At 42.2% G+C, this 17,186-nt stretch overlaps 1 protein-coding gene across 2 annotated transcripts in view; it reads left to right on the top strand.

Moving 5' to 3' along the window:
• furinb (furin (paired basic amino acid cleaving enzyme) b) overlaps positions 1-17,186 on the top strand; it is an 86,395-nt gene that overhangs the window by 42,308 nt on the left and 26,901 nt on the right. For both annotated transcript variants that reach the window (XM_037766131.1, XM_037766130.1), the window contains exons 4-6: positions 3,895-3,990; positions 6,792-6,920; positions 7,069-7,145. In XM_037766131.1, the coding sequence (XP_037622059.1) occupies positions 3,895-3,990; positions 6,792-6,920; positions 7,069-7,145 (302 nt within the window). The remainder of the gene's footprint in view (positions 1-3,894; positions 3,991-6,791; positions 6,921-7,068; positions 7,146-17,186) is intronic.

Below are 17,186 nucleotides of genomic sequence, written 5' to 3'. Positions count from 1 at the left end.
TTCGGAGGGACCTTACCCTACATGTCTCTCTCTGTCTGTCTGTTAGAGTGCACTATATGTGCACTTTGCTGTGCTGAGGCCTTACTGTTAAAGGATAAGGATAAGGATAAGGCTGGCGATATTCTATATTCGTGTTATTGTAAACGAATCCCATGAAAAGACCAAAACCAACAATGCATTAGTTCATCTCTAAATACCCGGCATGTCTGCGGCACCAAGCCCACTGGTTCCTACTGAACATGTAAATGATTTAGCATGAGTCACATGAGGAAAAGATGCATTTGTTGTGGACTATTTTCAGCAGAGGATTTGGTGTACTAGCGAGTGTTTAAGCCAGTGGCCTTCGTCACACACTGCACATGTCTGCGGTTTGTGAGCAGTTCAACTGAAGACTGAAAGAGAAATTCATCCCTCTCAGATTGCTTTATTTTCATGTCATACTAGCTTGTCGAGATAAAATAAATAACGCTCCAAACGTACGCTAAATTTTGGCGAGGAATGGGTTCTATGGGTACCCATGAGTCTCCCCTTTACAGATGCGCCACTTTATGATAATCACATGCAGTTTGGGGACAAGTCATAGTCAAGTCAGCACACTGACACACTGACAGCTGTTGTTGCCTGTTGGGCTGCAGTTTTCCATGTTATGATTTGATTTTTTATGCTTAATGTAGTCCCTGTGAGGGTTTCTGGACCAAACTGCCTGCATGAAATAAAAATCTGGATGTCATCTAACTTCCTAAAACTCAACAGCAACAAAACAGAGCTCATGGTTGTGGCTCCCAAGGCCCTGTTCCGGAAGGTTGGAGATCCACATCTGGACGTGGACGGCTGTTCTTTCTCCCCATCCTCAGAAGTCCGCAACCTGGGTGTCATCCTGGACCCGACTCTCTCATTCCAGTCGCACATCAAGTTCATCACCAAATCCGCTTTCTTCCACCTAAAAAACATCTCTGGACTCCGGCAATCACTCTCTGACTCCGTGGCAGAAACCCTCATCCATGCGTTCGTCACCTCCCGTTTGGACTACTGCAATGGAGTTCTGTCTGCCGGGGTTCACAGCAAAGCCCTGGACAGGCTCCAGTATGTGCAGAACTCAGCTGCCAGGGTTCTCACCCGCACCAAGCCCTGGCAGCACATCAGCCCCACCCTCATCCACCTCCATTGGCTCCCGGTCAAGAGCTTTCAGTGTGACAACCCCCACCCTCTGTAACTCTCTCTCCATAGAGCTCCGCAACGCCCAATCCCTGGACAGCCTCAAAAAACACCTTAAAACCCACCTCTTCAACAAGATCTATGGCCTCTAGCTACTGCTATGTTCCGTTTGTTGTGTCTATTTATGTCTATGTTAAGCGTCATATAAATCCAAGTTATTATTATTATTATTGTTTTGTGTTGGTAATTGATTTCTAGTAATAAATATATACATATATTTGCATAAAGCAAGCATATTTTCCCACTCCCATGTTGACAAGAGTATTAAATACTTGACAAATCTCCCTTTTAAGGTACATTTTGAACAGATAAAAAATCGATTTGTCAGCCCTAGTTTTTAATAGTCTTTGGAGAACAATGGGTGATATATAGCACAGAGAAATAAGCAGGCTTTGGATTCACTGTTTGGAGGATTAATTCGTTGTTGGTTTTGTTTTTTTCATGGGAGTTGTTGATGATAACAAAAAGATATGACCAGACTCATCCTTTTATCATCTTTCTCTGTGGAAACACAGTTTCATAGATCAAAGCAGAGGCTGTCTCTCCATCAGTCTCTCTGCATTACAAACAATACCAGCATGACTTCTCCTTAGTCATCAGACAGGAAAGCCCTCAGGACTCTGTGCAAGAGATGAAACAAATAGTTTACTGCTCAAGCGCATCGCAGACCTAGGCCACGTTGAGACCTCCTTCTTGCCTCACGATTGCTTTCTTGTGCGGTTGTGTTTGACTGCTCTTTGTCCTTGTCCCAGAACCTCAGGGTGCTGCTTATACTATATCTTGTTCTTTAGGAAGATATTGACCTTGTTTTTCTCCATCATTAAGAGTGGGTTTTTGCACATACAGTATACATAAAATACTCCACAATTTGCCATAATCAAAAAGATGAGATTACATTACATCTATTACATTGAATGTCAGCTTTTTTAAGGTGGCGTTATATAAGTGAGCTGTGAGGCAAACATTTAATCATTTGCTTTAATAGGCTATATAAATGAACCACTATATATCCCGCAGTAGATGGCTGTATCCTGCTCATCATCTGATCTATCTATCAGTTGTAATTTTGCTCTGATAATAATGTGGTGTGCAGCGGCCAGCGGTGCAACGAGGTCAGTCGTGTGCAGTAGTAAAATGTAATGAAATGAGATAAATGTTAATTAGTCTAGGGTCACTTGAATAAGGTTAATGGCTCCATTCTCTGAGGCAAAGTTTTCAAATAGGTTAGGAGCTACACCGCCCTCGGTAGCTGCACTGAACTCGTTCTCATTGCTTTGTACTGTAAGACCATGTGATCGTGAAATCAAGCACTCACTTCTAGAAACAATTTTGGCAGCAAAAACAGAAAAAGATTGAAAAGAACTTAAAACTTAAGACTCAGAATCTGCCGAGCTTTGTGCCGGAAATTGTTTAGTTTAGACACGCGTTGCTTGGGTGCTCTTCACACCAAAGTAGAATCAGTTTAAGCTTTGTTACCTTCAGCGAAAATTCAGCTAAGGATGCATTCAAAAGTGGAATTAGTTTAAGCTTTGTCACCTTCAGCAAAAATTCTTCAAAGGATGCATTCATCACTGGCAATTATAATGCATAAGTGCCTCAGAAGAGAAGTGTCTCTTAGCTTCACCCCATTTATGCAAATTACCTCTGCTACAGTAGTAGCAGTCCACATTAGCTTTCACATGTTCATGTGAAAGTATTGTTCCTTAATTTACAACTTATAGCTGACTGCCTTTTATTGAATTAGAGCAAAGTGGATGTGTGTTAAAGAAATATCCTTCATACTAGATGGTTCTGTTTGGATCACACACATCTGTAACAAATTTATTTATATAAGAATCATTGTACTGTAGCAAGACATGAAAGCATCGTGGAAGTTTGATGTGCTTTCAAACCTCTCAACAAATCAGATGTTGCCTTTGTTAATGAGCAACAGACATATGGGAATATTTTATTTTTGACCACCGTTTTCAGGAGGCGTTCCCTATTAAGGTTACAAAGTTCCAGCCTTTATCTGATTTTGTCTCACAGCTGGGGTATGAAATGCTCAGTCAACAATACACACAGTGAAATGTGCCAAATAGTGGCAGTCTGGACAGATCTGAACAAATATCAAATTCTATGTCTTTAATCATTCTTACTGCTGCTCACAGAGCAAAATACCCGTCAAAATATATAAATACAAGCATGACAGAAGAACAGCTGAGTGGACCAGTCATTTTAACTCCCAATGGACAGACATTAAATGATTTGCTATTGTGTGGCTTTTTGCAAGAACTGATTTTCTTTTTTTTTTTTGCAACTTCAGAAACCAAACCTATGAAATGACATTTACTATTTGTGGTATTAGCATTTCGCTGTCACCCACCCGTACCAATTCTGTGCACATCCCAGCAGCCTCCAGGATTTCAAAGGACCCTTCTTTGGCACGCCGACTGTACAGCAACACTTTCCCCCAGCATCTCAGGAATGAAACAAATTAGATTTGCTTCACATCTCTGCCTATCTTTCTAGTTATTGCCTTTGGAACACAGCTGGGGCCGCGTTTTTTCCACAGCTAATTTAGAGCATTAGAACATTAGTAATGACACAATGGCATGTGAGGATAACTGTTTAAACTATGAATTCTTTCTCTGTGTGTGTGTGTGTGTGCGTGTGTGTGTGTGTGTGTGTGTGTACCAGGTCCTGTGGGCGGAGCAGCAAGTGGTGAAAAAAAGGAAGAAGAGAGATATCTATGAAGACCCAACAGACCCTGATTTCCCCAAGCAGTGGTACCTGGTGCGTGACGGTCTCTTATCTTTACAACCTAGACTTTATTAGTCATTATATCAAAAATGAGGTTGAAAATGACGAACATTCAGTATAATAGGGGCGAGGGAAAAATCGATACAGCATTGTATCGGGATATTTTGCGCGGCAATATTGTATCGACACACGGATGTCAAGTATCGATCTTTTATTATATAAACTATTATTACACGGCTTTGTTGAATACTCAATTCTGATTGGTCAATCACGGCGTTCTACTGTCTGTTATTTCTTTATAGCAGACTGTTGCTATGTATAGCAGACTGTTGCTATGGGCACAGCTCTGATGTCGGACTCTGGTGGACCGTTTTTGTGTCAAATTATTGATTTCTTAAGTAAGTAGCCGCGTAATAAGCGAGACAATGTACAGCTAGCGGGTCATTGTTGTGAAATAAACCCCTTCAGGGCGATGAGAGACCCCTCTGCATCGGTCTGTGGAGCAGTGGGTGGAATTGGAGCAAATATGATTAAAAAAAAGTTGTTTTTATAAAACGGTCACTATATCCTGACAGTAGTGCATGAGACAGGTAATCTGAAAAAAATCATGTGTCTCTGTGTCCTCCGATGCTCCTAATGGCATCTGCAAGATTTCACAGACCGGAGGAAAACAACCAATCAGAGCCGAGCTGAAGCCTGCCGTCTCTGAGCAGCAGACTGTTTAGCTGTAAAATGAGAATGTTTGTGACCTAGCAGCCATGTAGAGATTAATTGAGGACATATCGAGCACCACCCACCAGCCAGAGCAAACTTTCTCATTTTACAGCTAAACAGTACACTACAAGATGTTTCTGAAAACATTTGAGGCGAGAAATAGGCATTACAGAAACAGAATATTGATTCATATTTGATCAGCGCTGCCTAGTTTGACCGTTTGATCGGAGTTCGCGAGTGACTGACAGCTGCCTCCGTTGAATGAACAGCTAATAGGAACGCTCTCTCTCTGAAATGACCTGTGATTGGTCAAAGTCTCCCATCACAGGTTAGATTTTCTAAAGCCTGAAAACAGAGCCATGAGGAGGTGCAGAAGTCTAGTTTTCTCTCAGAACACTTGAATTACAATATGCTGAAAGGTTATTATGGATTTTTTTCCCAATGATGCCAAAAATATTTTGCCTACTGCAGGTTTAAGTATCGTGATAATATTATATCATGGGGCCTCTGGTGATTCCCACCCTTACAGTATATGTATATTATTTAAAAAAAAAAATGCCACACTGTGTATCTCACAGTAGCATTTTAAAGCTGCATCTGTGTAACACTACCAGCAAATAAATTAGTAGGTGTTTTTTTGTTTTCGTTCAAAAGCCTTTTTTCAGATTTAAACGCCCAGGAGAAGGTCCTCCTCTGCATTCAGATTTGTTCACAGCAAAGTGTTTTTTCATTTTTCAGTGTCGGCACTGCAATTATTTCTAATTAAACCTTAAAGGCCTCCTCATTCAGCCCCGTCTGAACAGCACTCAATGGTTCCAATTCTGCAAAAGCGACACCTGATTTAAGATGTGTTCATTATCGCGGTGGCAGAAGTTATTAATTCCCTCATGGTCAGTCAGATAAGCATGAATTGAATTGCTGTCTTTGGGGCTAACCCTGTAGGCTTTTAGTTTCAACAGCCTCGCCACCAACTCACGGTTTCCACAGTCAGAGCAGAGGTATAATACAACGCATCCCAGGATGCCGGCTTGAGTGGGGAAATTAAATGTCAGGACAGATCGACGACTAAGCTGTATCACCTGTGAAACATTGATAGCGAATGGCCCTGGCTCTGTGTCTGCTTCTTTATGCACAGCTTTTCTCGGAGATGCTTCAATTTGCCCTAATCTCCCCTTTCTCCTTTTTTTACATACACAAAACCTCTGTCACTGCAACGGATTAATGACAGCATTGACTATCCCAGACATAAATCACCCGTGAATAGAAGTTGTGCAACCACCTCTGCCATTCAGCATTAGACCTTTAATCGTCCTAGGACTTAAACCTTTATTTTCTCCTATGCAAAGTATTCTACACAGAGTTGAAAACACAACAAATTAGCTTAAAGCATATGCCACCGATGCTGATGGGAGTACAACCAAGGATTTTTATATTGGTTTATTATGCTAAGTCAGTTTTCTAGCAAACATTAACTTAAAATATGTATTGAATGGTGTGCCAGTTCAAAGCCTACATCCAGAATTTAAGCTACTTACCGAAGCATCCAGGCATCCTCGCATGCAGGAGTCCAGCCCCGTGGAGAAAAATCAGCAGGAAACAGAGGAGGGGGCAGAGAAGGCTGTCTGTGATGTCTTTTCCATTTCTACCCATGTTTATCTTTAACCATCTCTTTCACCTCCAGCGCTCACTTCTCTTCACACTTCTCACAGTTATTCATCCAAATTACGCTTTACCACTCCGCATCCCCCCCCTTTTTGCCTCCCTCCCCCTCCTCTCAGACTGCTATTTCTTCTGCGAGAGAGGCAAATGCTCTCAGTGAGATTTCTGACCTGCAACAGGTTGTCTGTCTGTTTTTTTCTGACAGCGTAACTACAGTAGGATGCTCACGCTGGGCAGCTCAGCCCAGGGAGGCAGACATGTCAGGGTGATGCATTAAAATTGGATTTTAGGTGTCCACGAGCCACCTCTGATCTTCCTTTTGTCTTGGTGTTTATCTTTTATATTGAGCATTTCTGTGTTTAACTTTCTGCAGACCTAACACTGATAGACTGTTGGTCTGTCTGGGAAGTGTCAGTCACCAGCAGATTGACAGCTGAACAAAAGCCTTGTGTCTCTTCCAGTCCACACCGACACACCAAGACCTGAATACCAAAGTAGCCTGGGCTCAAGGCTACACGGGAAGAGGCGTGGTGGTCACTATCCTGGATGACGGCATTGAGAAAGATCACCCTGACCTCGTCAACAATTATGTAAGTCAGAAACACAAAGAAGCATGATGTAGCCTCCCTATTTGTAAAGAGCATTTACAGACAATATACAGAGAAAAATGAAACAAAGTTAAATGAGAGCTTCAAAATAACATGATTGGTGTCCCAACTGTTTTCCCGTCTGTCGTAGGACCCTGAGGCCAGCTATGATGTTAATGATGGAGATGCCGACCCCCAACCGAGATACACGCAGCGAAATGAGAACAGGTAATTTGGTGAAAGCAGCGACCTGGCAACAGCACTAGGAATAGATCTTAATTGCTTCAAAATTAGCTTTCAATCTTTATGGAAATTTGGCAAACAGGCGCAGACATTATTATGATTGATTTCGTTGTGAGAGTGGCCAAGCATATTCATAAACGGAGAAATAATTTGATTCCCTTGTTATCTTCTCTGTTTTTGACCAAACAACCTTTGTTGTTTTTTGACTGGGCACTATCCTCCTATAAATGTTAGTTGACAGGGGAATGACACTGGTGAGAAAGCACCAAGTCTTTCGCTGAAGCATTTACATTTAGAAACCAATTATAGAAAGTTTGAAAGCACTGGTGCAATCATTCTGCAAAGTCTTGAAAGATTGTTCCCCTTTTCCTTTTCTTTTTTTTTACTTGCTTCAGTACACAAGCCAAGCTGCTGTAGCTGCATTTCAAGATCCAGCCCCACAGCCACTTATTTGTTGCTAATACAATACTTGTTTACTTGCCCCTCAGTGATTCATGCTCTTCCCCTCCAGTCTTTGGTCACATTAAAACATGTTCGCCCCAATTTATTGATGGAACGCTAAAGCTTCCAGCAAGGGCGAATCCTCCTCTTCCCTTCCCTCTCCCTGTTCCTCCAAACACCATGGTCTTCTGCCTTTTGTCCAATCCCCCTGGAACAGATGAGAAGCTACATCCCCGCCTCTGAAAAGCACAGCAGGATTTCTCTCAAATCTCTCTCTCTTTTTCTGGGAAGGCTTCCACCAAGTCTTTTTGTAGTTGTTTGTTTTTGTTCTTTATTTTGGGGTTTATAAAGCGCAACATCCATTTGCAGTTGGTCAGTTTTCATGAGATTGCAGAAACTATTATTATACTACTATATATAAGAATAGAATCTGCGCAGATGTTCTGATGTGAACTTTGACATTATCTTTCTAATCTATCTATGTTTTTCTGTCCTCATCTGAAACCTGATCTATTCATCTGCAGTATTTATTAATCTTGAAAGAGGCTATAGCGTCAGCAGTTTCTAGAGCAGAGGCCTTGTTTCTCGTCCTTGCCGACAGCTCGAGCAGCCATGCGGAGCGACCCCAGCCCTTTCTGTCAGTGTAAAGTAGATCCCACTCTGTCCTGCTGATGGAACAAAGCACTACTGGAGGGGATTACTCCGTGCCTCTGGTTCACTCCAACTCCCCAACTGCACCACGCTATTACTTCAGAGAGACACACACACTCATACACACACATAATAAAAACACAGATTGCACAGATTTGCGCTCACACACACTCTACCACTCATGTCAGTGGAATTGCCGAAGCAAATTATCTCGGACTGGATCAATTTATGGGCAGGGAATGAAAAGCATAAGGGTGTGTTTCTGTGTCTCCGGCGTGGAGCTGGAGTGACCTGTGGACAAATTATATCCAATGAGTTATGTAAATCAGCACAGAGAAATGCAGGCTGACAGTGAGTAATGCTCACAACCCCCTCACAATGAGATTATATGAATATATTCATGGCACAACAAAAAAGCAAAGGAGAGTCAGAGGCGGGCATTTTTTCCGCAGCCACGAAGGCCAGTTCATTTGTACTGATGACACGCAAGGCTGATTTTTGAATTCTCATCTCTGGGTTTGTCCTCAGAGATGCTCTGTGTAGTCTTGAGTTGACAGCTCTGTCAGATATTGCTGAAGGGGGTGCAGGCTAAGTTGAAGGCTGGTTGAAGTCTGTGCCAAGCAGGTAATCCGTTTGTGCTTCATCATGTCAGCGTTTGGCTTTTTTTTTTTCTACTTTTCTCCACTTTTCCTCCATTATGTCAGTGCGATGTGGACGGAGAGGGTGGGGCTGGAGCAGAGGGTAGCAGGATTGATTTCACCTCCTGTCCGCAGCCTGACATTAAAGCAGAACGCTATATAAATATATATTTCTAAAAACCTCAACGAGTGACAAGAAGGCTGTGCAGTATGGTCAAAATCAGGATATTAATCATGATAATGATACATAGATTTTTCCATATGTATCAATGTGTGAAATGTTTTACTCTAAATTGCCCGTAGGTGTGAATGTGAGCATGAATGGTTGTCTGTCTCTATGTGTCAGCCCTGTGATAGTCTGGCGACCTGTCCAGGGTGTACCCTGCTTTTACCCAATGTCAGCTGGGATCGGTTCCAGCCCCCCCGTGACCCCGAACGGGATAAGTGGTTACAGATAATGGATGGATGGATGGATCAATGTGTGAGACCAAACTCTTTGAATATGTCAAAGAAAAAGTAAGATGACCAATTTTCTTAATTTTCATGATCACAACATGATTTCACTAAGCGCTTTTCAATTGCTTCCGCACGGCTCTCATCATGGCGACAGCGGAGCTGGCGGCTCGCAGATAACGGTGCTAACAGTGGAAACAACAGCAAAAAGTGCTGACAGAGCTAACAGTGTTAACCTCGGGGGGACCGGAAAGTGGGTGCTACGTTTCCGCAACATCGTTGTTCATCGAGACGGCGTTATCACCTGTAACCGCCGTATGAGAGCAGGCAGATCGGCAGCTGTGAGCTAGCCAGTGGGGCACACTCACATGCACTAAAAGCATGCGTGGCCGGTCCGGCTATGTCAACAAAGCAAGGAGAAGCTCGGATTACAACACACCCAGAGGGAGAGAGACTTCATTCTCTGCTCAGGTAGACATTACTCCGCTATATCTTTACATAGCAAATAATTGTTTAATGCTATATTAATGCTCTGAATATCATATAGAGAACCTTTAAATCATCACCCAGCTCGTAGTGATAAACATTATATAGTTTTTTTAATGTCTTACAGAAAATATTCATCCTTTATCCAATTTTTTTATGGATTTAAATAAGTACAATTCAATACTGATCACTGATCTAAACAATATATTCCATAATACTTCAAAAAAAATTTAAACTTGCGGATCTTCATAAATCAATCAATGACAACCTTAAATGTTTGAGTCATTAACTTAAGTGATACTCAATTATAATTCACTTTCCGGAGACCTCTGGGGTCCTGGCTGGGTAAAACTGATCATTAAAAGATGATAAAGATCATTATCTTGCCGTGCTGTGTCTATAACTGCTGCCATATTCACATCAGATCATTTTCATTCCACATCAGAGCGGCACACCACTGTGCAGATATTCAGTTGGCTTTTTTTCCAAATTTGGGTGAGGTCTTTGGTGTGGTGATTAAATTGAGTTCTTTCAGGTTGTTTTACCGCCTCCGTCCGTCTAACTTCCCTGTGGAGAGCTATTAGCTCCTGTAGGGAACTTTTCACAGGGGTCCATTAATTGAGATGCACCGTAAGATTGTGCAGCCTTTATTGGGGAATGATTGGCTACACAGCTTTGTGTGCCCTTCAGTCCAGCCAACCCCATCAGCTCCCGAATACTGAAGTGACTAAAACTCAAGGCTGCTGTGAGGATGAAGGGAGAGGTGTGGTGGCTAATCTGGTTGACGGCATTGAGAAAGACCAAAAGAAGTGTCTGCACGCTTCTCTCTCTCTCTGTCAAATTGCTTTGTCCTTGATGGCGCATGGCTATTTGTTTCTCTGACCATGAAAGTTGTGCTTCTTCAGCAGAAATACGCTGGATGGGAAAAATGGTAAATGCACCTGCACCAGTCGCTGCAGAAGAGACACATCTTTTCCATTATTTCATCCCATTAAACTCTTGATTTCTTATGACATTAGTCAAGGTTGGGCAGGCCTCCTCTGCATTAGATAGTTGGGGGAAGCCATGCAATCATTAAGAGGTAAAGTGGTTGGTGACTTTTAGTGGGGTACTTTTTTATTCAATCAAATTAAATAATTTTGAAAGGTTTGAGCGGTGATGATCACTAATGTTATTTAATATATTGATGGATTAAGCAAGCAATCAATCCTCTGACCCATTTCTGAAATGTGAAACTTCTCTGGAGTGTCTTCCATGAATAAAACATCCAAATAATAAAATTTTCCAAAAACTGTACTTAGTACAATTACTTTTAAAAGATCTTCATCCTTCATCAGTGATTTATCTCCTATTAGACTTTAATTTGTGATTTTATCTCTTACTTATCCAACCATATTGCTTAAATCAAGATGTGAGAGACTCTGGAGGTTAAATGTTTATGTGCTTCACTGTAAAAAGAACATTTTAAATGTGTCACCATGCAGTATTTTGTGTACTTATAGTTGACAGAAAATACATCTCAATCCACTTTGAATTCAGGCGACAACACCATAAAATGGCAACAGGGTTAAATACTATCTGCGGGGCACTTTGTCCTTGGCCTACAGACACGTGGCCTCTGAGGGACCGAGACGTCCCCCATTTAAGTACGTGAATGCAAATGGAAATGCCTAACCCGTGCCCTGCTGTGCACACGCTGCACGCATATCTATGTCTGTAGGGGGGTAATAAACCTGAGTCGTCAAGGGTGCGATGCAGGACAAATCAGACTGAAGGAGAGCACAAATCAAAGAAGACAGCTTCCTCCTGCGTCGTCTGCTTTGGCGTCTCTGTTACAGCGTTTGACACAGCGGGTCGCACCGCGCTGCTGCGTCGACTTTGCTGCCGACACATTTTAGAACACAACACTGTGCAGAATTGACATTCCTCGAGCATCGGCGTTCACGCTCTTATGTCAAGTATGTCTTTTTGACATAAGAGGTATAGTTTGTCCATGGTGGTTTAAGGAGCAGAATACATTTCTAAATAGACAAACTTGAGTCTGTGCAGCGCTTACAGTTGTTTCTCAATCCACTTGTAGAAGATGCACCTGGTAGATAAACAAGAAAACGTCTGCGAGTAAAGAGTGAGCGTTACGTTGTGTCAGCCTTATTATGAGACTTCATTTGTCATTGTGAGGCTTGACAGTTAGACAAAAGTTTCCTCAGACTGTAGTGGACTCAGTGTGAATGGAGGAAGAACAATAAGAAAACAAAAGGATAATATTTTCTCTATTTACTCTGGCCATCACACGCTGCCGATGAATGTCCTGCACTGTTTACACTGAATTTATCAATTATTGTTTGCAAAGCTGCAATCCTTTGTCAGGACTGAATAATATAATCGTGCTTCGCCTCGTCTTGTTTATTCTGCTGCGACAGCTTGTTTATTTTCCAGACAGCCAGGCAGACTTTTTGGGAGGGAGGTGATGTTGGCAGGGACCTCGCTCTTTAAACCCAATTCCTCTGGCTTCCCATCTGCTTTCCTGCTATTATTTTTGCCTAAGAAAAGGCCAGTGTGATTGGAAGCTAAACATTTCAACGAGGTGTAGCCCGTGGTGATTGGAGGAGGCAGTCTGATCACCTGGAGTCAGTCAACATTAGCCTGCTCTGTCGACTGGATGCTGTTGAATGGGGTTGTTAAAGCAGTGATCGAGATTAGACATGTTGAGCAATTTGTATCTTTTCCCATGAAGTTACTCCGATTGCTTTCAAGCCATTTGCAATAATTTAAACATGCTTTATTGCTTGACAGACTGCATCTAGTTTGTTTTCAGTAACCCACACTGAGTCAATGTGCATTTTTATGTCTTTTTCAGATACCTTATCATTGGGCAGTGGTCATTATATATCCACAACAGCTCCATTAAAATAGTTTATTTCCTCTCCTACCATAGTGCTCCATATAGCAGAGCACTGAATTTTATTCAGGGAGCAGCTTTTGCCTCACAGTAAAAAATACAATTTCGATTTCTGGCCCCCTTCTTTGTAGAGTTAGATTTTTTTTCCTCTGTCCGCATGAGTTTCCTCCCACGTAACGATATGCAAGTCAGATGGATCGGAGACTCTAAATTGCCTTTAGGCACGAATGGTCACGACAGTTACTGTGTCTATCTACATTTGCCTGATGATAGACTGACAACTTTTCCAAAGTGTTTCTCTGCCTTCTGCCCTGTATTGATACAAAAAGATGGAGTCACCACTGTAAGTAGCCAGAAATGAAAATTATGTCTATATCTGGATAGACAGGAAGGCAATATATAAGCCAAAATACTAAAACAAGTGGCAACGAGGAAGGAAGTATATTAAAAAGCCTTAATTATAGTGGCTAAATCATTAAAAAGCCAACATGTTTCCACCACTATAGGTCTTCGTCAGGGCATTCAACAAACAGACAAAGAGGATGTGGCCTCACCATGTTATCAACAATCACATGATCACCATAATTCTACAAAATATTACAAGATATCATGAAGAAATAACACAGAAACAAGTCATTTATATCTCCTAATGTTTTACATAGACTGTAAAACAAACATGGGAGCCTATACAGAGAGAAGGAAAAATATATACATTTTAATTATTTACAGAAAGCATGTAAAGTCTATATCCTCATTAAGACCATGGATGTATTAGGAGAACTGGATATAGCGTCGGAGGCGGGGCACCGTTCATTCCTATGAATGTTGTTCAGTGACGCAGGATGCCAAAATGGCTCGACCTCCGACTGGAAAAGTACGATCTTCCGCATCCATTGGGCCCATGGAGCAGGCGCAGCAGCGTCCGCTCGGTCACATGGCTCGGTCACGGGGTCACAACCGCCACGCTGTCGTCACACAGGAAGGGAAATAACTCTGTATTTGGTTATTAGTGCATTTTACAACTTTTAGGACCTAATGATTTAAATAAGGGCTAATAGAGTGTTCATAATGGGAAGTTGATTCACCTCAAATTATCCGCTGAGTTACAGACGTCTATTTCCCAATGTAAGTCTATGGGAAAAAGTCTTTTTGGTCACGATGGTATCAGGCGACGGACACGGAAGTTGTAGTACCATCGTTTGGCCACTACGAAAATTGGAATCAATGACCAGCGCTCTTCCTGAGGGCTTGGTTAAGACCAGGATACTTTAAAGCATCCAATCAATGGATCCAAAAAGTCTCCCTCAGGTATAGTTTTTGTCACCTGTCACCCCCCCTGACCAATGGTTTAATATGTTCAATGCACTCTATGTGCAACAAGGAATCATTAGCCCCGTGATACTCACTAAAGTGTCTAGCCATGGGGTAGTCGCGATTCCTGACTCTGATGGCATATTTATGCTCAACGAGGCGATCTCTCAGGAGTCTTTTTGTGCGTCCTATGTAGAAAAAGCCGTCCTCACATGGACAAGACAGGCGCTACAGTCAAAAACCTGGTATTTTAAACAAGCTTTTCTACAACGCTGTAGACGGCACCTCCGTGTTCGACCACACAATGAAGAGATCTCCACTCCAGTGTAACCATTTGAACAGACCTGCCCGAGGCCGCAGCTGAGCTGAGCTGAGCTGAGCAGAAAATAGCCTAATCCTTTTGGCAGCTCCGATGAACGGACCCTATTCAGTCCCTCTAAAAACAGATCTAAACCAACAGAGCGATGCCAAGAGACAGATCCTACAGTTTAGCCAAGCATGGGTTAGACATCAGTCACACTCAATGCATATTCAACACACATGCTCTATACAACACAACACAAACACTACACAAGTGTGTGTCGTCTACCATCTGTAAACATAAATTCTCAATGCTTGAATACTCGTCTTTCGGTTTCAAGTACTGTATGAGGAAGTATGCCATGCCAGCATGGAGAAATAATGTGCTTTTCTCGCTCATCTGCTTGTAGTAACGCCTACAGAACTGTGAAACCTTTGTTGAATCATTTGGGTCCACTCTTGTAGCTTAAAGGGGCACTCCAACGATTTTATCGGAGTTCAGTTAGTTCATCACAAAGAGCTACTCAGCCTGTTAAAATAGTTGTATCGAAGGCTTTCTAAAACTTGAAACTTAAATTAGGTATGAAGTTTGAACGAAGTGGACATTTAGGAGTCAGGGAGAGCCTAATGAAAGAGGCTGTCAAGTTGCATTATGGGAGATGTAGGTTTTAGAGCTTGACCCGCATTAGGGACTAAAAGCCACGATACTTCTGCCTCTGCTGTTTGACGATTATTTTATCTGTCTCTTGTGAGTCCCCTAACTCTATGGTACAGCAGTACTAAATCACTGCCGCACCCCTTAAAGGTGGATTTATAGTTTCGCTTTAAAGAGGAATGAATTTATTATGCTCATTTTCAGATGAATACTTGTATTTTGGGTTTCTACTAGAAACTTACTAGTAGAAATCCACTACTAGTATTTGGGTTTCTACGAGAACAAAAAATCTAAAAATGCTTTACTGCATTCCCCCCCGCCCCCTCCCCCCCCAAAAAAAGCCCAGTCTGCTCTGATTGGTCAGCTGGCCCACTCTGTTGGGATCAGTCAACCGAACCAAACTCTTCAGACTCCGCTCCAGCTACGTTCTAACTAACTTTGTTTGAGGGTGTGCCAAACTAGTCGCTAGGCAGGTATTATGCATTTGATATTACTTGGTGACATCACAATGTTACGGAAGAAAGGGCAGGACTTCAATCAAGGCATTTCAGACAGTTCAGGAGCAATGTTCCTGTGGGGGAGAGTAACTCCCTTTGGCGTGGACTTTGAGTTTTGTAACTTTGCAGACCTTTGACATGCAAAAAAAACAATATAACACACTAAAGGAAAGGGGAAAAAAAGCATAATTGGTCCTCTTTAAGGGGTTATACATGTAGCGACACCAAAGGCTATGCCATATCTGACACGAGCCCCCTCAACAATGTAACTACACGTCAGGGCGTGCAGTGCCTACAGATATACTAGCATGGGGTTGCTTTGTATTGTTCCTCCAATTCTCCCGAGTACTGTGACTGCTTAGAAATAGTCTCATATTCAGTAATGAGACAAGGCAAAACTTCCCGCCGTCGCTCATATCACTCAGTAAATGACAGAATGTAAACACAGTTGTTGTCAGCAATATAATTAAACCACGAAACAAGCCTGATCAAATGCAATACATCCGTTTAGTGCTGACATGGTGAAATCAACCTAAAGCAACAAATTCATGGAATTAGTCATAAGCAAGTAAGCAAGGTTGTTTATTTATTTTTACTCCTACTAATTATGTAATTAGTTGGTAGTATGAGTAAGCATTTTGTGGTAAGTTTTAGTTTTCAGGTAGTTTAAAGCTAAGTGACACCTTCAATAAGATGATGCAATGTAGAATTAGTATATAATTGCTGGTTGTGTCTGCATACTGTACATTAATAGAGTGCACTGTACAGTATATTGACAGTGTACGGTCTATGGTTACATTGCATCATGTCCCGAGAGATTGTGTTGGGTGACATGTCTACATTCTCCAGTAAATGGCAAGGCAATGACTTGACCAAATATGGTGGCTTGTCCTGAAGGGGAGAGATAAAAGCATTACCTCACTCGGTCCCTCTGCTCCTTCTGATAAGATAAGAGAGGTCACATTGGCTGTGTGAATAGAGCGCCGCTAGTTCAGAGGCCGTTTATTGAAGCTTTGTTGGGTCTTTTCTCGCAGCTTGTCTTTTTCGACAAAGCATGTAGCCGTCCTCCGCCTCGCACGCTAATGATTTATTTGCTGTGATTGTCTTTTTCCAGGATGAGGCCGCTGGCGTATTATTTTTAAAACGTTGTGTTGCTTCTCTCATATAAACTTTTCAAACTACACTTCTGCGTGACCCCGACAGTCGTTGTGTCAGACACCTCTTCCAATCTATTTTAAATGGATATAGAATGGAGGCATTCAGTAAAGTGTCTCGGAAATCATTTCATTTCACGGACATTTGACAGATAGAATTGTGGCTTCGCCTCAAACCCCTTTTGTCTGCTGAGGAACGTCTGAGCCTCCCTGGATATATTAAGCTGTCTGGCTGGTTTAGCTGAATTCAATCCAGGCCAATCACTCACTCGCGCACCTACACACAAAACAGCTGCATCTTGGTGTGTACGGCCATCCTATAAACGGCTTCCCGAGGCCCCTGGCTCTGTGTTCACTCTGCCCGTCCTGGCTGAATCCCCTTCCCTGGCATCACATCTGTGACCACAGCTCCTTGGTCTGATGATATGTGCTGTCTGGAGCACAAAAGCCTTTTTAGGGATGCTGTGGATTAAACCGTAACTGTACGCGCAGGGAGTTAGAGCTAACGGCATAAGAGCAAAGTATTAACCGTCATGGGCTT

Source organism: Sebastes umbrosus, chromosome 4 (genome assembly GCF_015220745.1).
Source record: "Sebastes umbrosus isolate fSebUmb1 chromosome 4, fSebUmb1.pri, whole genome shotgun sequence".
NCBI classification, from domain to species: domain Eukaryota; kingdom Metazoa; phylum Chordata; class Actinopteri; order Perciformes; family Sebastidae; genus Sebastes; species Sebastes umbrosus.
The sequence above is the reverse complement of the archived record's forward strand: the minus strand, read 5'-3'. Positions and strand labels throughout refer to the sequence as shown.